Source organism: Mycosarcoma maydis, chromosome 3 (assembly GCF_000328475.2).
Source record: "Mycosarcoma maydis chromosome 3, whole genome shotgun sequence".
NCBI classification, from domain to species: Eukaryota; Fungi; Basidiomycota; class Ustilaginomycetes; order Ustilaginales; genus Mycosarcoma; species Mycosarcoma maydis.
In genome coordinates, this window is record NC_026480.1 from 897,781 (window position 1) to 920,675 (window position 22,895).

Here is a 22,895-nt window from a genome sequence, read left to right on the forward strand (position 1 = left end):
TGAGCAACCTGTTTTGAATAGGAGTGCTTGATATGAAAGGGTAGTCGCCAGTTCATCTGAGGCAGCATCCTGTTTGCAGCTTGTACTTTCAGCTACCGTTAAACCTTAAGAAGTCGGTTTGTTCGCGTTTGGGTCCACGATTGCGCCTTACAGATTGCCACAACCTTCTCCACACATGAACAGCATGAACTGGTCTCTTCGAATCTCGCTCCTCACATTGGCGTGTCTTGACTTCAACAATGCTGTCCTAGCAAGTCAGCATCGAATGGTCAGGATGCACAGTCGTCAAAATTCTCCTCCTTCCAGCACGCAACCTCAGACAATTGCAGACAAAATTGATCCAGGTATGCAGCTGACAGAGGACTCGGATGCGGACGAGTCTTTGAACTTCGACGAATCCATGCGGCTCATGATGCGTCGCAAAGCTGAATCGGTCATAGCATCGCACGTCGGTACTTCCTTTTCCCCCGATGAGGTCGAGAGCATTCTCAGCGGCAATGCCCCATCGCTGCATCCTGGTTCATTGAAGAATGTTAGTTGGACTCTGGACATGTTTGAGATGGGAAGCACGTTGCCAACCTCATCTTCGACGTCTTCCATGAGCTCCTCGATCGTAAAACTCACGGTAACGTCGGACGGCGTATCTGCAGAGAAAAATGCTGCCAACCAGGCCGACACTACCACCGGCGTAGTCAACGTCGATCAACTCCTCCATTCCTTCTTTCACGCCGATGCAGTCAAAAGCATTTTTGATAAAGTGCAGTCTGAAACCGACCAAGTCCTAGACAAGCAGGCCAAAAAGCAGCTGATCAAAAACACCGCTCCAACTCTGCACAAGACGATCGAGAAGGTTGCCAGTCACCGTGGATGGGGTATTCAAGACTCGAGATTTGCCCAGATGCACCTTGAGGGAGACCAAGAAGGACAGTCGCAGCAAACAGCCCAGACAGACGGAGTGGACCAGCCAGCACTAGAGGCATTCAAGGATTACAACACGTTTGTAAAAACACTGCGGTGTGCTCTCATCACGTCTAGCGATGCAGCTTTGGATAGCGCGCAGGAGCAAGAGGCGACGCCTAGGACCGATCTCGCCAGCAAGGCCTAGAGCTGCAGCTGTTTAAACAGCCGTCGTTTTAGACACCAAGAAAAATGTGATCACAGTACGTCACCCGAATCTGCAATGCTTGCATGTCTGTTTCAAGACCAGGAGCTGAGAAAAGTAAACAGGGTAGTGATGTTGATGTCACCTGGTATATGTAAATGCGAAACGTGAACAAGATAAAAGAGAAGAATGCAAAATCTAGGAGATGCGAAGCATGGCTAAGAAGAGGAAGCTTTGTTTAACAACAGCCGCCCATCTTGCCATTAAGTGCCTCTTTGATCTTGATGGCGGCGCCGCCCCGTCTCTGTGGCCGAATGTTGCTTGGATCCATATCTGCAAAGCTAAAGCGGCTCCCACTGCCTACGCGCCTCAGCGCCCTGTCCCCGTATGAAACACCGGATCCAGTTTTCTCGGGATCTAGCTTGCCCGATTCGATGGCCAATAAGATGCTCCTAGCAGCCAAGGCAAAAGGCGCCTCGACGTTTTCGCCCGTGATGCTCGAAGTCTCGAGAAACAAAACGCCATTTTCGTTGGCCCATTTGCTCGCTTCCAAATACCCCACTTCACGCTCATCATCGCCGCGATCCGTCTTGTTTCCCACTAGCACGACCACGAGATCCGGTGATGCTAACGCGCGTGCATCTGTGAGCCAGCGCGAGAGCGGCTCAAAGGTGGATCGTTTGGTAATATCGTATACGAGCAGTGCGCCTGCAGCGCCGCGGTAATAGCTCCGTGTGACGGAGCGGAATCGTTCCTGACCCGCCGTGTCCCAGAGTTGAAGCTTCACACTCTTGTTGCCGATCTTGATGAGTCGACTGGAGAATTCGACTCCGATTGTATGGGCGGACTGTTCCTTGAACTGATTGTGGATGAAGTGATGTAGGAGGCATGACTTGCCTGTGCCAGCCTCGCCAATGATGATGAACTTGAGTAGAAAGTCGTATGCTGCCGACATTTCTAGCGATGCGTGGTCGTCCATTGTCGCGATAATCCTCTGGACGATCCGATAGTTGGGATACCGAGGGCGGGGTTACCTGTGACTCTGTGCAGCGCCGGCAGGCTGCCTTGAGGAGAAGGGTGAGTGTATTAATCCCACTGTTACGTGAAATCTGGGCTGAGCCAGACTGATCCGCCAGATGGCTCTGCTGTATCCGATCTTGATCGCGCTGCGGAGAAGCCGTTCTAGTGATTCTTCACTGATAAGCTAGTTGACACAAAGTCTTTGGGAGTTTGAAGATGGACCGGATGAATTTCGAGGGCTGCGCTGTACACGGTTGCTAAAAGATATGTGGTCGCGAGGAGGCACTCGTGCTTGAGGTGCAGTAAGTGGCGATACGACGGGGGCGACGGCGCTCAAGATGGTGTGGAAAGTGATAGACAAATCGTGAAACTACGGTATTCAGGTGGGAAGTGGAGTGAGTGTCACAATTATTGCATGCGTGTGTGCAGTAGCGCGGGTTCAGTACAGACGCATGTTGGACTCACCACTCACTCACGACTGATTAGGCTGGGCTCGCTCGCTTTCAGCTCAGCGTCTACCCGCGCGAGATTCGTGATTGCGACAGCGTGAGTTTTCGTGTAAATCACGAAGATGGAACTCGGAAATCAAAAGTGGGGGCACTGCAGAACGGACAGCGTATTCGTGATTCTGTTTTTCAAACAAAGACACCACGACTAATTTAGTACAGCTGCTCCATACCACACTCCTAACCCAGCGCCAGTCGATACAGCAGTCACCTGAACGCCGTGGACAAGTATCGACAGATACGGAGCACAGATGCCGTCGCAGGAAGAATACGAGGCGACGCTGGCAGAAGAGCTCGAAGTGCTCGAAAGCATCTACATCGACGAACTTGAAACGGTCTCATCAGAACATTTGCGCATTCGCATCGAGCCAGAGGAAGATGTACTTCCGCTCCTTTTCTCCATCGGTCTCGAACCAGGGCAAGCACCTACGGAAAGTGTAGAGCAAGGCTCACGCTCACCTATCGTACTTTCCCTTGACATTCAGTGCACGCCAGAATATCCAGATGCACCCCCAAATATGTCGATCCACGTCGTCCGCGACACAAAGGGTATTCTTGGGCCCCAAACTGACGAAAGTGAAGAAAGCGGTACAGAATCTGGCACAGTAGAACGGCCTTCCGTAGCAGAATTGCAAGCAGAACTAGACGAGGTAGCACAGGATTCGCTCGGCATGGCCATGGTCTTTACACTGGCGTCACACCTTCGCGAGAGTGTGACGACGCTTATCCAGCGTCGCGTGCAGGAGATTGAAGCGGCTGCAAGTGCAAAGCGAGAAGCAGAGATTGAAGCCGAAGCTGAAAAATTCCGAGGAACAGCAGTGACACCCGAACGATTCGCCGAATGGCGCCTCCGATTTTTGCAGGAGATGGCGGAAAAGGAGAAGAAGGAGGAAGAAGCCAAGATGTCCAAAATGTCGGCAAAGGAGAGAGAAGATTACAAGAAGAGCAAGGTCAAGCCAAGCGGCAAACAGCTGTTCGAGAAGGGTGGCACGTTTGAAGACGACGATGCTGCCGAGGAAGGTGCCCAAGAAGTCGACTGGAGCTTGTACACGAGAGAGCAGAGGGAGAAGGAGAGGAGAGAACGAGAAGAGCAAGAAGAACTGCAAAGTCGTACTGACGGACTTGCTTTTGACGACGCTGAGGATGAGTAATCGTGAATGGTCTTCAATTCCTTGTCCCATGCGAATCACGATTCAATATCAATGTACTTTTATGCATGCCTCTATGACCCACGATTCACCGTTGACCTCTAGCTCTACAGTCGTGAGTCTGACATCTGTAAGTATTGTCTGAGCCTTTTGTCTTGGCACGTGCCCATGGCCATGACCCAGCGATCACGAATGTTTAGAGCCAAGGCTTGCCGTCGGCTGCCTCGGCTGTCCTGTAAATCACGAATGGGCCGGTCTTTGAAATCGTTAGTGAATTCGGTCGCGTCTCAGGCCACTTTGAACAAGAGACGTGAGAACGGTGCGAGAACATGTCTTCGCTTCTTCGCGCTTGGACCCTTGTGGGCGTGGATTCACGATTGGCATGGACCCTAAGCTCAAGTTTGGTCTGCCTCGCAGTTTGATGTTCACGGTTCACATGCTGCTGCTTCCGGCGACACTCACGACTCTTCAAGCCGCCGTACGACCCAGCACGAGCCTTCTTTCCTTCATCACCATCCATCCGAAATCTTTCCTTGCTTCGATTCGTTTGTTCATCTCAAGTTATCATCCACGATGGCCGCCACTGCAGCGATACATCGCCCTCGAACACTCGTTTCTGCCTGGCTCTTGCTCAGCTCTTTTGTCGTGGCTTGGGATGTTGGCTACATTCTGCTCCGACCCAGAAGCATGCTGGGCGGTGATTTACATTGGATCTGGTCACCATACTCGCTCTATATGAATGTCGACTACATTTATGGCCTGCCGTCTTGGAATACTAAGGATGGCTTCCCCGCTGCACAGTCCCTGATGAACGTCGGTGAGAGCATTCTTAACCTTCTCTATATCTACCTTGTTCACGTCAAGGCTACTCCGGCTTCACTTGCTGTTGCACCCATATATGGGCTCGTAGCTGTTACAATGACGCTCTCCAAGACCATTCTCTATGTCCTTAATGTAGGTTGTGTCTCGCCTCTCGAGCTTCCTAGAAGCACACGACTGACTATGGTTTCGCTCTCCTTTTGTGACAGGACTTCTGTTGTGGATGGTGCAAGACAGGCCACAATGACTGGTATACGCTTATAGTCTACTGGATTATTCCGAATGGTCTATGGATTCTGTTCCCCTCGATCATCGCTTTTATCTTCATCCAAGAGCTCTCCATATCCCTCAAAGTGGCTGCTGGAGTACAAGGTGCGATTGATCCCGTCCCTTTACCGTCTCTCTCACCGACTGCAGATGCGAACGGCGGAGAGAAGGAAAACGGTCTTAATTCAGAACGTACTTTAGAGGTGGGTCCTAATCCGTATCTAGTTGATCATTCGCAGCTCCCAAGCTGGGCACAGGACAACACGTGGATCGTAAAGGGCTACCGTCGCCCCGGAGCAAAACACCAAGATCCAAGGCTAAAAAAGTATGATCATGGAACAGCGTACAAGTGCTGGCGCAGTGTTTGGGCTTATTGGCACAACGAGACTGGTGAGTACCTCTCTAGAACAATGCATTTTGCCGCAGATGCCTGACGATTTAGATCATTGGAATCCTCGTGTTCACCGGTGTCGCAGTCAACATTCACACGCATCTCTGGGGTGCTGTGTTTTCCGTTGGCCTATTTGTCAGTCATCTTCTACAGCATCTCCATCTTCTTCCAAGCTTCCTTCGTCCTCTATCGCACCATGCCATCTTCTATCCCTCCAGTCTGACATTTACCACTGTCTCGGGCAAGGTCCTTCGCCTCGCTTCGGCTTCGTACCCCTTTTCGTCACCGACTAGCCACGCAGCTTCTGCCTCCTGGTTGCCATCAACATCTTCAAGGCTTCTCGCCCGAATATCGTCAATCTTCTTGTCTTCTTCTGCTTCTTCGGCAAGCACTGCCAGCACCAATCTTGCTGATCTCAGCGTTCGCGCTCCCGACACCCTCGATATTGCCGGTTTCACTGCGTTTTTTATCGGCTCGATCATCTGTCTCGGATTTTCGGCGAGCTACCACACCATCCAGTGTCACTCGCACGCGCTTGCCAAGCAGTTTAATAAGCTTGATTACATAGGTATCGTCGTCATGATCGTGGGCTCTTTTCTCCCTGCTTTGCATTACGGGTTTTACTGCCACCCGCACTACCAACTCGCCTACTCGCTGGCGATTACGTCTCTGGGTGCTTTGGCAATGTACGTTGTGCTAGCTCCGTCGTACGCTACCCCGGCATACCGACCCTATCGAACCGCGGTATTTCTCGTGCTCGGCTTGTCAGCCGTGGTACCTGTAGCCCACGTCATTCATATCTACGGATCTAGAACCATCACTGAAACTATGGGCCTACGATTCCTCCTTCTGTCGGGTGCTTTGTACGTCGTCGGTGCAGTGCTGTACGCTGCCAGAGTGCCAGAAAGATTTGCACCGGGAAAGTTTGACATGCTGGGAGCAAGTCATCAAATCTTCCATGTGCTCATTCTCGCAGCTGCTGCTGCACACTACGTGTCGATCAGAAGAGCGTACGCTTTTTGGCATACCGTCGAGTCGTTTAATTCAGCTGCCGAGAGCGCAAGAGCTGGAGTCTGTGCCGCGCTTCAAACCTGATCAGTTCTCCATGATTCGTTGTTGGATAGAAATATAAGCAAGACACAACCGTGAATGCATTCCGCTCAGCGTTAAGTTTACTGTCTATGCACAACTCGATTGGATTAGAACGAAAAACAGAAATGCTGAGACAATGGCTATGACCAGTGACGGATTCGTTTCGACCCGAGTCAAGGTCATTGAACGTGGAAGCTCGTCCAAAATAGGTAAGACGGAGCGTTTCGAGTTGTAGGTGTGCTGATCGGGTGACGCCAGATGTTTGAGAGAAACAGTAGACTTGGGTATTATCTGTGGGTCTTTGGCCAAATCGTGTGACGACGAGCAGGAGCTCGAAGCCAGTAGCGCATCAAGCTTGGATGCAAGCAGATCGATTTTTACATGCAGCTGATCAATCTCTTCACCGCTGCCCGCAGCAGCCGCAGTGGCAGTGGTAGCGATGTTCTGAACGTTTCCGTCATCTGCCGAATGCTGGTGCATGACCATGCCTGTCGAGGTACCTCCAATGTCCAGCTGTGAATCCATCTGCGTTTCGCTCAAAGACGGCATACGTGCGAGCGAGATGAGGTTGAGGTGGTGCAAGCACGACATCTTGGCTCGCATGATCGAATCAAGTCGACCAACGATCTGATCTGCATCGTCACCGCGTTCGGTTGAAAGAAGAATGTCTCCGAGGGTAGCTTCCTTCCTACGTAGCTCAGAGAGCTCCATCGAATTGAGATAAGACAGAATCCGGCCTTCGTCAGAACCGTGCTGACTTCTCGAGGTCATGCGGTGTGCTGAGACGGATGTTGGCGAAGAGTGATAGGTGAATTGCAGCCATTCCAGCAGGTCTGTTTCTGTCGGGGACACAACCACATCGCGCAAGTCGTTCAAGATCGACTTTAAGATCAGTTCCTTCTGCACATCACCCTGATCCACCTTAAGAAGCGGCTCGACATCCAAGAAGATGGAATACAATTGGCTAGACCATCTCACCAGGTTCTGGTGCAGCTTAAAACGTTCACTTCGCCAGGTCTCTCTCGCATTGTGTACAATGTTGCTCCTCAATTGTTTCGAAATCAGCGTGGTGATCTGTTGCCCCTGGGGCAGCATCTGCGCCCTGTCAAAGCGCAGCGTGTTGTCCATGATCGCATCGGTCGAATATGCCGCTGCATCCACATACTCTTGCGGTACCCTCCAGTTGTGCGATAGACCCTGGTTGAATTCGTCCAGACTCCATGCAGGCGCGCTTTTAGATTCCAGGATCGATGCTAAAGCTGAAGATAGTTCCAATCGAGATGCAATGGAGCGAGCCAGCGGGAGTGAGATCCATAGATCGTCCCAAGGCTCCAAGCCTGCTAACGAAACGTCGAACGACGATAAAGAGAGGTTGCATCTGAGAAGGCCTTGGATGAGTGTCAGCCCGGCAGCGTGAAACATCGGTGAGAGAGTGACGTACGGAACTCGGTGCTCCGGGTCCAGGATTCGAGTAACAGTGAAGGAGGTTGAAGGCGAGGTTAGAGAAGGAATCTCAGCCTCGAAACACGGGCAGAGAGCTGCGTTATGACGACGGGAGAGGTGCAGGACGAAGCGAAGCGGCGACGGTCGCCTTGCTTCAAGTCTCTGCCACAACTCGGTCGAGTTTTCGGCAGGCACCACAAATGGACCAGGGGATGTGCCGAGGAGGTTGTGAGTTGCTGACGATTCCAGCATCGTGCTGAACAGCCACTTTCAGGTCGTCTGTGCTCTCCGCAATGGCCAATCCGAAGTCTGGGCGTGTCTTGCGGCTAGAGGTAGGGTTGAGTCTAGAGAAGGTCACATATGCCGAACCGGGTGAGGAGGGGCCGGTGTTGACAGTTCGATGTGAGCGCCACCGATCGTTCATAAGATTCCAATTTCTTTGCATGCGGGAGGAAGAAGTGACGGAGACATATCATCGGAATGTGATGGTGGAAAAGAGCGAAGATAAAGAGGAGGTGAAAGCGGGGACTGGTCTACCAGAATGTGGGTCTGCGGCCTTTCGTTTCACGGCCTAAGAAACTCCTCCACACAAGCAGTGAGTCCAGTTTCGAAGTTACTGAACCCCTTTAGTCAGGCAGTCACTCGGATCAAACATGCACAATCGTGAATTCGCTGAGCGAACGAGGCCTGAAGCTCAGATATGATTAACGATACATACAAGGCGCAACGGCGGCTGAGCATCACATAGATACAGCTTGTGCTTTTTCAACGTCATTCAGCCAAAAATTGATGCGACAAATCGACCGCATGGTCATTTGCTCTTCTTACCCTCAACGGCGACTGTTTCTCTCCACGACTTGCGAGCCTTCCAGCCGAGCTCCTCTTCGCCGCTGCTCCACCACATGCTAGCTGCAAACCCAGGTCCCCCGACTAGAGTAGCAGCAATAAATCCTGCCGTGGTCTTTTCCAGCCATAGCGAGCCTGCGGGTGCCTTTGCGATCGCTTTGTCACATTCGATTTCCAGAGGCGACCTGGCCTCGCCCGTTACAGGATGCACCGCTGACTTGTTCCTGAAGGTCGTCTTTTCGGCCACCACGAGCAGAGTCAGCGCAACAGCCGTACCGGCAATATCGCCGAACCAGAAGATAGAGATAGCATCAAGTTTCTCTCCTTGGAAAAAGTAGCCGCGAAGGACGCGATTGAGACCGTACCAGTAAATGAAAGCAGAGAGAGCGGCCATCTTGCGGTAGTACGACCAAGTACGTTCGAACGCATAGCTTACACCCTCAGCATCGTACCTTCGGATGACGCTGCGAGAGGTTGCTTCATCGTTGACTTTGGGAGTGCGGAAGCTGACCCAAGCGATAGGAAGGTACGTCAAGCCTGCGAACTGGATAGCCAGAGCAGCGTAGTTCCACAATGCGCCTTTAGTGTCGGCGAGTACAGTAATGATTGCAACGATACCAACGCCCACATGCAGAAGATTCGCGGTGTAGATGTTATAGGCCGGCGTCGGCACTGGAAGCACGGACGCCTTCGAGACCTTCATGGAACTGTATGCCGCAGGGAGATAGACGAGCGAGAAGAAGATGCAAGACCAGGGGCCGAGACCTGCAGCAGCGCCAATCGTATTGAGCAATACAAGCACGACTCCTGCATTGAGGGATGATTTGCGATTAGGCGAAACAGCTTGGAAGCAGAGGCGATAAGAAAGCGGCAGGGTGAAGGCGATCATGATGGCAAACAAGCCCACGTTCAGACGCTTTTGGGTGCAGCGCTGGAAGAAGCCCATAGTGACGCACAGGAAATTGTCAAGCATCGGTACCGCACCATGCGTGACATCCGTAGCCAGTTTCTGGCGCGATGGGAGGTTGCAAGAGGTAGCCGATGTGCGAAGCGAATCATCTTTCGAGAGAAGGAAAGCCGTGTATTCAGTTGCAGCACCAGCGAGCAGACCAGCGAGCGCAAGACCAAGTATGGGTAGCAGCGATCCTTTGGCCATCTTGACGTTGTTCCGGGAGCGATGGGTCCAGTAGAGAGAGGTGTATGGTAGGGAAGAAGGCTGACGGGTACAGATGTGAGAAGGTATGGATGGACACGTGAAATATTGGGCACGCCAACCTATGTAACCGCGTCAAACTTTCACGGCTCTGGAACGTGCGCAGCGTCTCATGTCTGCAGCGAAAAATATTCAAGACTCCACTCATGTCTCTTTCCGGTTGATCGCCGAACCGTGGCTCTGTGACTCGTGACTCTCGTTTCTCTTTCCAGTCGTGAGTTAAATTAACTTAGCGCTTTTATTTAAAAAGGCAAACCCTAACATGCAAAATCGATTCGCTTGTTGTCTCGAGCACGTCACACGCCGGCACTCGGAGCGGCGTTGAAGAGGTCGTGTCTTCTCTGCCTTAGCCTCGGCAGAAACAATCAGGAATCGACATGCACAGCTGCACAACACAGCTATCAGGCACCTGACAGATCCTCTTCTGACACTTGAACGCCTTTGTCTTGGCATTGATTGGTAGGGATTCGTACACTGAGCACTTTGACATCCACCACTACGTGCTGTAAACGAAAACACGAGATGGTGCTCGGTTTAGGAAAGAAAAAGAGCAAAGTGCTCCAGACAGCATCTACCACAGAATCCAATATTACTGCACCCGGCAGCAACCCTCATCCTCAGAAGCGAGGCTCATCACGGCTCGCTCATGGCCGAGGTCAAGTGGAGGATAATCTTGCTGTTCCGACACGATACAAGTACGGTAACGAGATTTCCAAGGCGGCTGTTGATGTTGCAGGTCTTCCTGTCAACGTATTTGGGCTTGATGAGCTCACACCTGCTCCATCTCGCGCAAGTGCACCTCCCGCGCCACCGGTTTGCGTGGTAATCCATATGCATGGTCGAGGCGGCTCGGCTGACAACGAGGAAAGGATTGCTCGTCAGCTCTACGACCGCATTTCACGTGACAAGGCAGCCTACCGAGCCCAACAGAATGGCGGCCTCATTGCTACCACATCCATGCAGCGCGATCATTTGCTCGTTACCTTTGATGCTCGCAATCATGGACACCGCACCACCAACCCAGAAGGGCAGAAAGCATGGAAGCAAGGAAATACACGGCACGCAATGGATCTGTATGGTATGATCGTCGGCGACGCACGCGATGCATCTTTTCTTGTCGATTTCTTGCCTTGCTATCTTTTCCCACAAGATGACAGAACGGTGGCCGAGTGGGTGATCACTGGCAAATCTCTAGGAGGGCACTCTACCTGGCACGCGCTCGCTGAGGATCCCCGCTTCAAGATCGGCGTACCTATGATCGGCATGCCCGATTTCTCTCGGCTGCTCGCTTCCCGGACAAGAACTTCATTCGTGACCAACGGGCCGCCATACGTACCAGCGAGTCTCAAGGCGCTGGCCAACCAGATTGATCCGGCACGCACCGCGTATGATAGCTTTGATTCACGACGAAACCCCTTTTGGGGCAAGAAGATCTGTGTGCTCAGCGGAGCCGAGGACAAGTTGGTGCTCTGGGACTGGAATCATGACTTTCTCAAGGCGCTTGTCGTGGGTGAGCCTACGGGTCCCAAGGGCGAGATGCCAGGTTTGAAAATTCACAGGAGACCAGGCGTGGGCCATGAAGTGACTGAAGAGATGGTGGAGGAGGCAGGCGAGTGGATATGGAGATGGGGCATCGTGGTGCCAGAGTAGTTGTAACCAAGTGCTGCGAGTGTGGAGTAAGAACGTCACTTCACGGCCGAGAGACGATCACAGATCGCAATCACGAATCTGTGAGCAATATTCACGATCGTGACTTTCCCTCGCTGACCAATCGCAAAGGTGTTGTTTAGAAATCCAAATTTGGCCAGAAGCAAGCAATCTTCGGGTGCTGCAGCAGCTGCTGTTCTCACATTCATTTCCGGCTGTCCGGTCTAACGCGCGCACCGGCCTACGCACACATACTCGTGACTCTCACCACCTTGCTCTTCTTTTAGGCTTGTCTTCCTTCACCATCCCCATCGCCTATCGCACTTTTTCTGTGCCATACCACTACGTCCGCTTCGCATCGCATTCAGTGCCGCACTCTTCTGTATTTTCATCCTACACTTCAACCCCACTAAGCACACTAGAGTCCTCCACATCATGGGAAAGCAAGTCGACCTGAACGAGCTCAAGAACCACAAGTCTGGTGAGTTTCCTCAAAGTCGACCTTGAGTGCTAAGCCGATTTAGCTCTTTACAGACTGGAATACTGACCAACATGTCCATAATTGCCCTATGCCTTGTGCCTACCTTTGACCTGCTCTCCGTCTCATGGCTGCGCGTTCGACCTCACAGAGGATTCGGCTTGGGTTGTTGTAGAGGGGAAGGTCTACGATGTCACTGGATTCCTTGACGACGTAAGTACCATTACAGGGTCTTCTGAAGGAATTGCATGTGAGATTTGTTCTGACAAAGAGTCTGTTCTCGGTCCTCTTCTGTTCCGAACGATATGATTCAACCCTGCTCTTAGCATCCAGGAGGAAAGAAGATTTTGCTCAAGAACTGTGGCAAGGACGCCACAGAGGCTTTCTGGACCTACCACAGCGAGAAGATCCTCGAAAAGGTCGCCCAGGAGTACCACATTGGCGAACTCAAGGACTCCGCTAAGCTCTAATGATGATCAGCGATCGCATCTGAAGTCATAAAGAACAGTTTTGTCCATACACAAGTGATCGTTGGTTGATGATACCATTTCATAACGTCACCACTGCGCGTCGCTTTGGTCTCGTCTTCGGGAAGGTTGAGTGAGCGACTACACGATGATCAGCCTAGCTATCAGCCTAGCTGTGAGGTTGAGTCTGAGTATTTGACAGGCAGGGATGCTGTTCTCGCCAGAGCAAGGAACCAAGACGGGAGAGTCAAGACAGCGTCTATTTGTGATTGGTCTCGCCATTTGCCCGGACAAGAAAGCCAGAGTGCAATGAACAACAGACAAAACAGCTTCAGCTCGAGTTTCCGTCCTAACTAACCGAACTTATGTGCCATGACGAAACTGCCGTGAACTATGTGATATCAGGGTCTTACCAGCTTTTTCGACCGTAATTTTGAGATTCACAGATTCGCGATTCAAGATTCCCGTGTTTGCTAGGCTACCTCGTTTGGAAAAGCCTTCCTCATGATTCTTGCTTCGTCACCTTTCCGCCTTGCCCTTTCCACCTCAATTGCGGTTCCTGGTTCAAGATGACAATATGATCACGAAGCAGCATGCTGAGAGCTCTACCTTACTTGCTCCATATGCTCGCCAAGACTGGAAACACAGCGATCGTATCAAGCGCGAATCCCGGCACATCTACAACAAACTTCACTCGATCTCTCACGACTCTGCATTCGTTCATCAGATCCACTCGCTCTTCTCTTCTCTCCTACTCATAGCAAATTTGAGATGCGGAGCATGGTACACAGACCCAACGATCACCTCTGCCGTCTCGTACTTCAAGTCCACTGATGGTCACACGCATCAATGGAGTTTCAGCTTGAAACGGTCCAACCTCCACCTGGTGCCTGCAATTGCTCATGCAGGAGGAGCGATCGTTGTCGACTCGACCAGACGGGGGAAAAGCATGCCGGATGCTTTAAGCAAGACCATCCCAATCTGGTGCGCCGTGCTGAACAAGGCATCGAACAGAAAATTTGGCTGCCCTCCGGAGAACAAAGAGGGTTTCCTCTTGCACACTCCACAATGGTTGATTCCGCCGACCGAACACGATCAGATTCTGGCAAAAATTGATAGCTTTGTGACTTCATTGCTCGACTCGGACCTCGAAGTTCCGCAGCTGAAGAAGCCGCTCAAACCGATCTTCATCACACCGCAGACGGATCTCGATACGATTTCAGAGTCGAAACAGGCAGTCTTTACTCCAATCATCCTGGTGTCGACATCGAAGTTCATCCTGGACTCAGCGCAGCTCAATGCGCATGATATCGAAAACTCGCACAGATCCAAAGACAAGTTCATCTATGTACAAGGAGCAGGTGACGATCACGAGAACTGGGCACGCGGCCTGACTCCAGAAGCGTTCTGGAAGCATCGTACGCAACTTCTTGCATGCGACAAGGAAAGCCTTGAGGCACTGGTGGACACTATAGTTGCAGAGGAGGCGTCATCCGTTCAACCAGGCGGATATTGGTTCACACCACTTTCCGTATCACGTCTTACTGACTGCCCGCCAGTTGCGACTATCGCTTCTGAAGGTGGATCAGACGTACAGATTGGAGCCACAAGAGTCTCCATTGGCACTCGGACAGCACATCACGTCTTTTCAGCTCAAGAGAAAAATCAATACGGCTTGATCATTCACTTTACTGGCTCACCGATGTCTGCCGTTAGCGATGAGCAAACCAGTCAACTCGCTGGATCTCTCTCGTCTCTCCGCCTCTCGCCGGATATAGAGCCCAGAGCAAGGATCCTCCAACTTCAGATGTCACCGAACAAAAAGGGTATATTAGCTGTCCGCACTGCCTATTCACCAGCCATTGATCTAGCCCATCGCACACTTGTCTCCGCACCTTCTTTGTCGACAGACAGAGCTCAGGTACTTATCTGCTGTCAGGACGGCAAAAATTTGTCTGGAAGCCTTGCGGTAGCTATCCTAGCATCGTGCTTCACAGACCAGCGCCAACTGATCACAGATGATACAGCTCGATCACAACATACAGCTGAAATCAGCAAGGACACAACAAAGAGAAGATTGCAGTGGCTTGTCAGTGCCAATCCTCGTGCGGCACCTAGCCGAGCATTTCTTCTCCGCGTCAACGAGCTTCTCATCAGTCCTCGTCGCCGACCGACTAGGAGCAATGCATAGAGCATCAATGTATTGTACCGGACTTTTCAGAGCAACGCTATAGAGCAATGAGATCAAAAGCTGCCACTGAGCTGACCACCATACTCATCCCTTACACTCTGACTGGTTCCGCTCGGTGAATTGGGTGCAGATGAAGACGATTCCGAGTCCGATTCAGCTGCGCGTGTTTCGCCCAGTACCATTCTTGCACGTTTGCGTTTGGCTTTGGCGTGTGCGTAATCCAGTTCTGCCTGAGCCTGGGCCAAACCTGGCTCGTCCAAGTCTCGCTCCGCTTCCAGACGGCGTGCCCGATTCTTGACGTCTCTCGCGCTTCCCCCTGCTCCGGAGGATACGTCGATCTGAGTAGCCTTGGACAGCAGCAGTTCGTCTTCAACACCGCAAGCTATGCGCGTTGGTTGCGCAGACGTAGGCCGAATGTTCTTCTGATTCGGCGGAGAGCTGTGAGACGATTGCCGCTGGCCTGACTTGGCGTAGATGTCTTCTTCGACATAGAGCATGAGGTTGATGACGCCCGAGTCGAGTGTTTTGATTGGACGTATTTTGGGGGCCAGGCCATCCGCATCGTGTCCGTTGCTCGGGCGATTGCGGCAGGCTCCAGAAGAACGCCCTAGATTTTCAGCATCAGCAGGAATCCAATCTCCTGTACTTGCTTCGTTCTGATCCTTTCCCAGAGGCGGCATGTCATCGTCTACCATCTCGAGCACCACAGCGAACGTGAGCTCAGCGGTAGATGCGACGTCCCCGTCATGACCCTTGAAAGCTACTGCGGTCGGCATGTCGTACAAAATTCCGTCGACAACCATGAGCTTCTGCATAAATCCTCTAAACATCATCTCAAGCTCATTGCTCGTCACATTGTGGGATATCGCCAGATCTCTGTCTCGCTCGTCCATCAATGAGAAGGGCTGGATGTAGTCCAGGTTGAAAACAAAGCGCTCGTATGCGTCGCCAGGGCTGGCATTGCTACCATCGCTCGAAGTTGGTTCGACTGAAGATCCGCATCCTTGTATACGGTCAGTCGGATCTATGACAATATTGGGTCGAATGACGAGAATGACTTTGCGGACGGTACTCTTCTCGATCTCGATTCGAAGCGCCGCCAATACGCGGGAAATGTATTCGTTGAGTCCAGGATGTCGTGATTGGTAGCAGGGATGACTGTACTTTTTGCGTCGAGCAAACACATCGTATGGGTACACTGACCGCATACATAGAATCGTGTGAAATGCGACCTCGAGAAAGTCGATGATGCCGGACACAAGTTGATTGTAAGAGAGTGGTGAGTCTTCTAGCCGGTCCCGCGGTGGAACCGCCTTTGAGTGATCACTGTCAAGCTGACGCGCTTTGCCTTTGTCCATTTGCGGTTAATGAATGAGCGATGGCTCGCACAGCTTCAGCCGGCGAAGGAGTTCCCTACAAGACTGGCGCGTTGAGGTCGTGAACGAGGCGTCTTCCCATGCTGTGACCGATGCTGGAAGATCACAACCTTTGTAGCTGAGCATTCAGGGTCCAGTTATGTACAAGAAAGTCATAAGCTCGGAAATCGGTTGTCATCCTCTACATTTCAAGAAGAAACTAAAAAGCTGTGACCCTTCTTCCATCTTGCCCAACAACATCCTACAATCGTTCTAAGCATTCAAGCAGCTCCCCGCCTCTTCTTTTTCCAGGTAGAGGGAGCCTTCCATCGACCATGTGGAAGGTCAAAATGATGGCTTCAAGCTGTCTGACTTCCAGCAGCTCGATTTCCCTCATGGAGTCGATACTTCTTCCTCATCAGACGATCCGTGCGGCCACAACCGTCACCCATGCAGGCTACAAGCGAAGAGAAAGGATACAAGAAAGCTCAGCATATGGTGGAAAGCATACAATCAAGCCGGAGGCATCGTTAGCAGCAAGGCCAAAATCAAGAACACGCGCTTTTCAAGGGTCAACACGCCAGCAAGACAAGGTTGCGAGTCCTCCGTACAATAATAAGGACGAGAGAAGGAGTAATTATGCATATAGCATAAAGAATGTACGTAAGGATACCTCTACCTCCTTCTTTGTCAAAAAGCAGTCCTCAGAAAGCACATCTGCCGATGCTCCTCAACAAATACAAGAGAAAGGTCACAAATGCTTAGAGGACTCACAGACTACAGCCTCAATAGAACGTGATACGCAGTACGTACTCGACAGAGAACAAGCCGCAGAAGAGGAAGCGCAAAGGCGAGATGAGCTTTCCACAGCTCAAGATCGACTGCGGGAATTTTTCTCCAAGGCCAAACAGAGCAGTAGCGCTCTCGCCTCACCCAAAGTCACATCTGCATCTATCCCAGAGGCTGAGAGTCCGACGCCTGAAGACGAGGCATATGCAGCCATCGAAGGAACACGATCAAGGTCGGAGATCGAAAGGAATCAAGAAACAGTCGCATCTGTGTCCGATACGTCTTTGACATCTCCCAAGTTTACGCGTCCCACTCTTGCTCAACTTCAAAGTGTAGAATTGGATCAATTTGCCGGACTCTACCAGTCTCAGACTGCCTGGAATCCGAACCAAGACATTGTGCTCATGCAAGATGGTCCCGAGCGCAAGTCGTTGGTTCGCGAGGGGCTTATGCAAGGTGGTCGACAATACATTGTTGTCATCTTGGATGGGGACAATCTGCTCTTCGATCCTCGTCTACTGAACAAAGGCTACGAAGGAGGCAAGTTCTTCTGTGAGGAGCTACGTCAACGCATCGCCAAGAAGCATCGCTTGATACCACAAAAGCTCGATCTACGCATCCGCTTTTTCTCTTCCCAGAATGCGCTAGCCAGCGTCCTTTACCAAAAGCGAGTGGTTAGGAAGGAGCTTCTCTTCGACTTTCTACAAGCCTTGACGGACGCTAATCTGAACAACTATGTCGTCAATGTTGGACGGGGGTTTCAAGCAGCCGATCTGCGAGTCAAGGCCGCTTTGGTTGATGCGATCCTAGATCCAGGATGCTTTCGTGCTTATTTGGGAGGCTTGGATGATTTCGGATATAAAGAAGATCTCAATGCGATCCATGAAATGGGTCTTCTTGAAAGCAGGGTTCACTTGATTCAAGTGCCAGGCTACGCCGTCGAGTCCAAGGTGTACAAGCGATATGCGCATCGGGCGATCGACCTCGATTACCTGTTCAAGAATCAAGAGACTGCTCTGCGGAGCATGGAGAATTATGTAAGTGTGGTCGGATCCGGACGGCAGATCTGGGGGCGCCAAGAATCTTCGTCTCGCCCTCGTGGCCAAACACTCTCGGCTAAAAGCTAGGCATAAGTTGTAAGCCGCAACCCTGCCAGCTCCCAGCTTATTCTTGAGCCCTGTCAGCTCTCTGAGTTGCTGAGAGATGCAGCAGCATTATCATACTAACATTTCCTCTCTCGTTATCCTTTTATTTTTTGGGGGAGCTCGCTGCGCCTTGTTACGCATCATCTTCTCGCGTGCACAGAATCGTGAGGCGTTTGACACCGTTGATGAAGTGACAAAGACGACTACGTCGACACCGTGCGTCTTTTACCATCTCACCGAAAAGGGCTGCTTGCAAGGTGATATGTGCACTTACTCGCATGAGCCCATCTCAACAGCTCACAAAGAGGGTATCAGATTTCGGCTCAAGCATCGAAAGTGTCCTACCCTCTCAAGGGGTGAGGAATGTCACTTTGGCGACGATTGTCTTTTTGCGTAAGTTTCTCGCTTCTCCCTTCTTGGATTCCATTGCCCGGTCCTCCGTTTTGTCCATTGTTTTCCGGCGGCGTCGAGCATGGCAACAAGCGGACTCTCAACGGTGGCGAAAATGTCAGATGGTTCCGAGCAGACGTCTGACCTATCTAGACCCTTTCCGCATGCCCCTTCTTGAACGACAGGCACTGATCTCGCTTGCGACACGATTTGAAGCCGTCATGGAACCAGCATCATCTATCAAGCGCTGCCAACACCGCACTCCGATCACGAATACTGTTGCATCAGGATGTCACCTTGGCGCAAGGCCGGGGCCGTTCATAAGGACAGAGACTACAATTTAGCTTAACATGACATTTCCGGATTGACTGGCTCACTGATGACATTATGGGTCAACCAGCTCACGGAATTAACCATCGGCAGACGTTATCAGTTCCGTTCAGCAATTCGGTACAGGAACGACAACGATGACTTGGAGGCACATGGTCACACCGTCTAAAACACCCGGCTTTGCCAGGTACACAGATCGCCGAAATGATGGACAGGGGGAGTTTGACTATCCCACGTGTGCTGGGCGGCACAGGTCTTGGCATCCTCAGCCATTGGGAGCTTGCCATTTTCAAGACTGCTCGTTGTATGCTCGTCTGTCTTTCGGAGCAAGCCTCTCCGGTCCTTCAGTTTCATCATTGCAAGTCGACCGTAACCCAAAATGGATCAGCATTGTACTATAAATCAGTGTACACCTTAACTGGGGCTCTCATGATGAGTTGATCGCTTTTAGCAAGACATCGGCACGTTCTCTTGTCACCATTTTGATAAACGTTGGTTATCGTCATCCTCTCAAGTTTGATGGCAATCGTGATTGCTACTGGCTGATTTGACTGCAATCGCGACTATTTTAGACCAAACTCGAGACTTGTATTGCCAAAGCGAAGAATCTAAACACGACGTCGAAAGCAAAAATGTGAGTATAAATCTCCGGAGGGGACAGAACAGAAGCGGAGAAATAGGCAGCACATCAGCGTGGTAGCCTAAATCGGCAAGTAGTCTCCACATGCCAAGCCCGTCATCAGACTTACGTCAATTTGCGTGACCGTCTCATATGTAGGCACCTGAAGAGAGCAAGAATATACACGTCTTGGCAGCATCTTGGCACAAGCTGTACCAGGTCTTTTGACAGGCCAAGCGCCATCCTCGAAGCTTGCTCAACGTTTGCAACCAGAAATTTCGAACCATCCGCAAAGGTCTTGGCCTGCTTCTTTTATCTTCTCTGCCGTATCCGGTTACAGGTTCTGTATTCCTTCTGCATCGTGCCTGGCACATTTGCTGCTTCTTCGAATCACCATTTCCCGCTAACTAGCCACAACTAGCCCTCAATGATGACGCATTAACTCGCTCACTCCGCCCTGAGCGTCGCTAAACTCCGCTGAGCTGACCCACTATCTTTTTGTTACTGTCTGCTGGATCCTTGATATTTCTCGCTTTCAAGCTGCCACAGTGATGGCGCACTCTTCGCTTGTGCTTCAGTGCTTACGGCCAGATGCCAATGGCTGCGTTGCTGATTATCACTTATCTGCAGAAATCGTCAATGATGCCGCCCGCCGCGGTCTTGGCATTCAGCAGCCACGCTTTGCGGACACCAAGCGCGTGGCCTTGGTCAAGTAGTGTCATCGCTATCCTGAAATGATGCGCAACCCTCTGTGACTCTGAAACTGCTTGCTCGCGATCAGTATGCCTCTTCCAAAGCCCAGACACAGCACAAGTGCCCTGAACTTGATATCTTATGTCGGCTGCCTTCGGTCTTGGCTTTTCTTTCCGGCTCTTTCCAGGGTCCCGTCCTCCCTGTATCTCAGAAAGCGTTAGTGGGACCGATCCAAAGTTGTAAGGTATATAACCTCGAGCCTCCGGCGGCTTCTTCAATCTCCTTCTTTCCACCAACCCCAACATCGATCAAGGCTAAACTATTTCCCCTTCCCTCAGCTCTATGCTCCCCCCTGCCTTCTCTCCATACCCTTCAACATTCCCGACTAGATTCAGGGACGCCACTTGCTCAACGCTCAAGCTTCCATAGCCCTCGAGCGGCCCTACATCAATCTACACATTCTGCTTGTCGACCTACCTGTCCGTGATAGGCGACTGAGCTCTCAGTTCAAGACAGCAGGTTCATCTCTTCGACCACGCCACTAGTTCAAGATGGTGCACAAGAAAGAAGACAAGTTCCCACGCAGCGACACCGTTCAAGGTCCCGATATTTCAATCGAAGATGCCCTCGAAGCAGCATGGCAGCACCACTACACCAGTGTGATGCGCGCTCTCGGCGTCGAAGATGCTGAACACGGTCTCAACAAGAAAGACATCGAGTCGCGACGCCAAGAGTTCGGTCAGAACATGCTCGAAGGTGGCGACGAGATCAGCATCTGGAAGATTATGGCGCACCAGATCGCAAACGCCATGACTTTGGTCCTCATCCTGGCCATGGGCGTCTCCCTCGGCATTGGCTCGTGGATCGAAGGTGGTGTGCTTGCCGGTGTCGTTGCTATCAACATCATCGTCGGCTTCTTCCAGGAGCTTTCGGCTGAAAAGACCATGAACGCACTCCGTAATCTGGCTTCTCCTACGGCTCGCGTCATCCGCAATGGTGACGGCGAGACCATTTCTGCCAACGAGGTAGTACCAGGCGACATTATCGAGCTCACCACCGGTGACACGGTCCCTGCTGACTGCCGTCTCATCGATTCGATGAACTTCGAGACCGACGAAGCTCTGCTGACCGGTGAGTCGCTTCCAGTGGCCAAGGACCACAATCAAATTTACTCTGCCGGTGAAGATGTTGGTGTTGGCGACCGACTCAACATGGCTTTCACCTCATCCACCGTTTCCAAGGGACGAGCCACGGGTGTTGTTGTCGGCACCGGAATGAACACCGAGATTGGCAAGATCGCCGACGCCCTCCGCGGTGCCGCCAAGGCTCAAAAGATCCGTGACGTCAAGCGCAACGCTTATGGCAAGGCCCTTCCCCACCATTACGTGCAGGCTGGTGCACTCACCATCTGGGACAAGATCAACAACTTCCTCGGCACCAACAAGGGAACTCCGCTCCAGCGTCGTCTTTCGCAGCTCGCTGTTGCTCTCTTCTTCGTCGCTGTGCTCTTTGCCGTGATCGTATTTTTGTCCAACAACTGGACAGACAATGAAGTCATCATCTACGCAGTCGCCACCGGCGTTTCCATGATTCCTGCCTCGCTCACTGCCGTTCTCACCATCACTATGGCCATGGGCAGCAAAGCTATGGTCAAGAAGAACGTCATTGTCCGAAAGCTCGAGTCGCTCGAGGCTCTTGGATCCATCAACGACATTTGCTCAGACAAGACCGGTACTCTCACCCAAGGAAAGATGGTCGTCCGCAAGGCTTGGGTTCCCGCTTCCGGCACCTACAGCGTTTCGGAGACCAACGAACCTTTCAACCCTACACTTGGCGAGGTCTCCGTCAACAATGTTGAACCTCGTGATGCCAAGGCAAGTAGAAACTCTGGTGAAGGAGAGGTTGTTGCTCGCTCTGGCAAGTCGGACAAGGTCAAGGGCAACGATCGCTTCGAAGACTTTATGAATGTTGCATCGCTCTGCAACCTAGCCACCGTGTTCAAGGACAAGGAGACCCACGCTTGGACTGCCCACGGCGACCCTACCGAATGTGCCATCCAGACCTTTGTGACGCGCTTCGCCTGGGGCCGACTCAAGCTGACCAAGGGTACCGATGCAGACAAGGAAGTCACCGAAAAGGACCGCACCGCGGCCAAGTGGACTCAAATTACCGAATACCCCTTCGACAGTTCTGTCAAGCGCATGGCCGTTACCTATGTCAACAATCAGGCTCAGGAGAGCTATGCGATGATGAAAGGTGCCGTCGAGCGTGTTCTTGAATCGTGCACCTCAGCGCAGACTGCTGAAGGCAAGATCGACTTGGACGAAAAGTTCGAAAAGCGTGTTCTTGAGAACATGGAGGCACTCGCCAGCCAGGGTCTCCGAGTTCTCGCTCTCGCCCACCGCAAGCTTACGGAAGCCGAGAAGGAGCTCGACGAGGAACTCGAGCGCGAAGATGTCGAGGCCAACATGACTTTCCTCGGTCTCGTTGGTCTTTACGATCCTCCGCGTCCTGAAACCGCCGGCGCTGTGCGTAAGTGCAAGGAAGCAGGTATCACCGTCCGCATGCTCACTGGTGACCATCCTGGTACCGCCAAGGCCATCGCCGTGGATGTTGGCATCGTGCCTCGCAACACTACGCGATTCTCGAAGGCAGAGTTGGACAGCATGGTCATGACCGCGGCACAGTTCGACAAGCTGTCTGAGGACGAGATTGATGCGCTTCCTCAGCTGCCCCTCGTCATTGCTCGATGTGCACCTCAGACCAAGGTGCGCATGATCGAGGCGCTCCACCGACGAGGCAAGTTCTGCGCCATGACGGGTGACGGTGTCAACGATTCGCCCTCTCTGAAAATGTCGGACGTCGGTATTGCAATGGGCATGAACGGATCAGATGTGGCCAAGGATGCTTCTGATATCGTGCTCGTGGATGACAACTTGCGAAT

General features: G+C 51.9%; 12 protein-coding genes across 12 annotated transcripts in view; 8 read left to right on the plus strand and 4 right to left on the minus strand.

Moving 5' to 3' along the window:
• Positions 1–184: 184 nt before the first annotated feature.
• Positions 185–1,105, plus strand: UMAG_01734 (uncharacterized protein; the record flags this gene model as incomplete). The annotated part of the gene is made up of 1 exon (XM_011389403.1): positions 185–1,105. The coding sequence occupies one exon, from the start codon at positions 185–187 to the stop codon at positions 1,103–1,105; it is 921 nt and encodes a 306-aa protein (XP_011387705.1).
• Positions 1,106–1,340: 235 nt separating this feature from the next.
• UMAG_01735 (GTP-binding protein) lies at positions 1,341–2,081 on the minus strand (the record flags this gene model as incomplete). The annotated part of the gene is made up of 1 exon (XM_011389404.1): positions 1,341–2,081. The coding sequence occupies one exon, from the start codon at positions 2,079–2,081 to the stop codon at positions 1,341–1,343; it is 741 nt and encodes a 246-aa protein (XP_011387706.1).
• Positions 2,082–2,879: 798 nt separating this feature from the next.
• UMAG_01736 (uncharacterized protein) lies at positions 2,880–3,779 on the plus strand (the record flags this gene model as incomplete). The annotated part of the gene is made up of 1 exon (XM_011389405.1): positions 2,880–3,779. The coding sequence occupies one exon, from the start codon at positions 2,880–2,882 to the stop codon at positions 3,777–3,779; it is 900 nt and encodes a 299-aa protein (XP_011387707.1).
• Positions 3,780–4,349: 570 nt separating this feature from the next.
• UMAG_01737 (uncharacterized protein) lies at positions 4,350–6,348 on the plus strand (the record flags this gene model as incomplete). Its single annotated transcript, XM_011389406.1, has 3 exons — positions 4,350–4,730; positions 4,805–5,252; positions 5,339–6,348. 3 exons carry the CDS (start codon positions 4,350–4,352, stop codon positions 6,346–6,348), a joined length of 1,839 nt encoding a protein of 612 aa, XP_011387708.1.
• Positions 6,349–6,432: 84 nt separating this feature from the next.
• On the minus strand, positions 6,433–8,040 carry UMAG_01738 (uncharacterized protein; the record flags this gene model as incomplete). The annotated part of the gene is made up of 1 exon (XM_011389407.1): positions 6,433–8,040. One exon carries the CDS (start codon positions 8,038–8,040, stop codon positions 6,433–6,435), a length of 1,608 nt encoding a protein of 535 aa, XP_011387709.1.
• Positions 8,041–8,599: 559 nt separating this feature from the next.
• On the minus strand, positions 8,600–9,790 carry UMAG_01739 (uncharacterized protein; the record flags this gene model as incomplete). The annotated part of the gene is made up of 1 exon (XM_011389408.1): positions 8,600–9,790. One exon carries the CDS (start codon positions 9,788–9,790, stop codon positions 8,600–8,602), a length of 1,191 nt encoding a protein of 396 aa, XP_011387710.1.
• Positions 9,791–10,369: 579 nt separating this feature from the next.
• UMAG_11367 (uncharacterized protein) lies at positions 10,370–11,497 on the plus strand (the record flags this gene model as incomplete). Its single annotated transcript, XM_011389726.1, has 1 exon — positions 10,370–11,497. One exon carries the CDS (start codon positions 10,370–10,372, stop codon positions 11,495–11,497), a length of 1,128 nt encoding a protein of 375 aa, XP_011388028.1.
• Positions 11,498–11,929: 432 nt separating this feature from the next.
• Positions 11,930–12,442, plus strand: UMAG_11368 (putative cytochrome b5; the record flags this gene model as incomplete). The annotated part of the gene is made up of 3 exons (XM_011389727.1): positions 11,930–11,975; positions 12,124–12,185; positions 12,299–12,442. The coding sequence occupies 3 exons, from the start codon at positions 11,930–11,932 to the stop codon at positions 12,440–12,442; spliced, it is 252 nt and encodes an 83-aa protein (XP_011388029.1).
• Positions 12,443–13,016: 574 nt separating this feature from the next.
• UMAG_11369 (tRNA A64-2'-O-ribosylphosphate transferase) lies at positions 13,017–14,630 on the plus strand (the record flags this gene model as incomplete). Its single annotated transcript, XM_011389728.1, has 1 exon — positions 13,017–14,630. One exon carries the CDS (start codon positions 13,017–13,019, stop codon positions 14,628–14,630), a length of 1,614 nt encoding a protein of 537 aa, XP_011388030.1.
• Positions 14,631–14,683: 53 nt separating this feature from the next.
• On the minus strand, positions 14,684–15,988 carry UMAG_01742 (uncharacterized protein; the record flags this gene model as incomplete). Its single annotated transcript, XM_011389409.1, has 1 exon — positions 14,684–15,988. One exon carries the CDS (start codon positions 15,986–15,988, stop codon positions 14,684–14,686), a length of 1,305 nt encoding a protein of 434 aa, XP_011387711.1.
• A 332-nt stretch (positions 15,989–16,320) lies between these two features.
• On the plus strand, positions 16,321–18,501 carry UMAG_11370 (uncharacterized protein; the record flags this gene model as incomplete). Its single annotated transcript, XM_011389729.1, has 3 exons — positions 16,321–17,811; positions 18,080–18,312; positions 18,495–18,501. The coding sequence occupies 3 exons, from the start codon at positions 16,321–16,323 to the stop codon at positions 18,499–18,501; spliced, it is 1,731 nt and encodes a 576-aa protein (XP_011388031.1).
• A 2,001-nt stretch (positions 18,502–20,502) lies between these two features.
• UMAG_15043 (putative plasma membrane P-type ATPase) overlaps positions 20,503–22,895 on the plus strand; it is a gene marked incomplete at both ends in the record, with an annotated part of 3,405 nt that continues 1,012 nt past the window's right edge. Inside the window, one exon of the mRNA XM_011389842.1 lies at positions 20,503–22,887. Coding sequence (XP_011388144.1) covers positions 20,503–22,887 — 2,385 coding nt within the window. The remainder of the gene's footprint in view (positions 22,888–22,895) is intronic.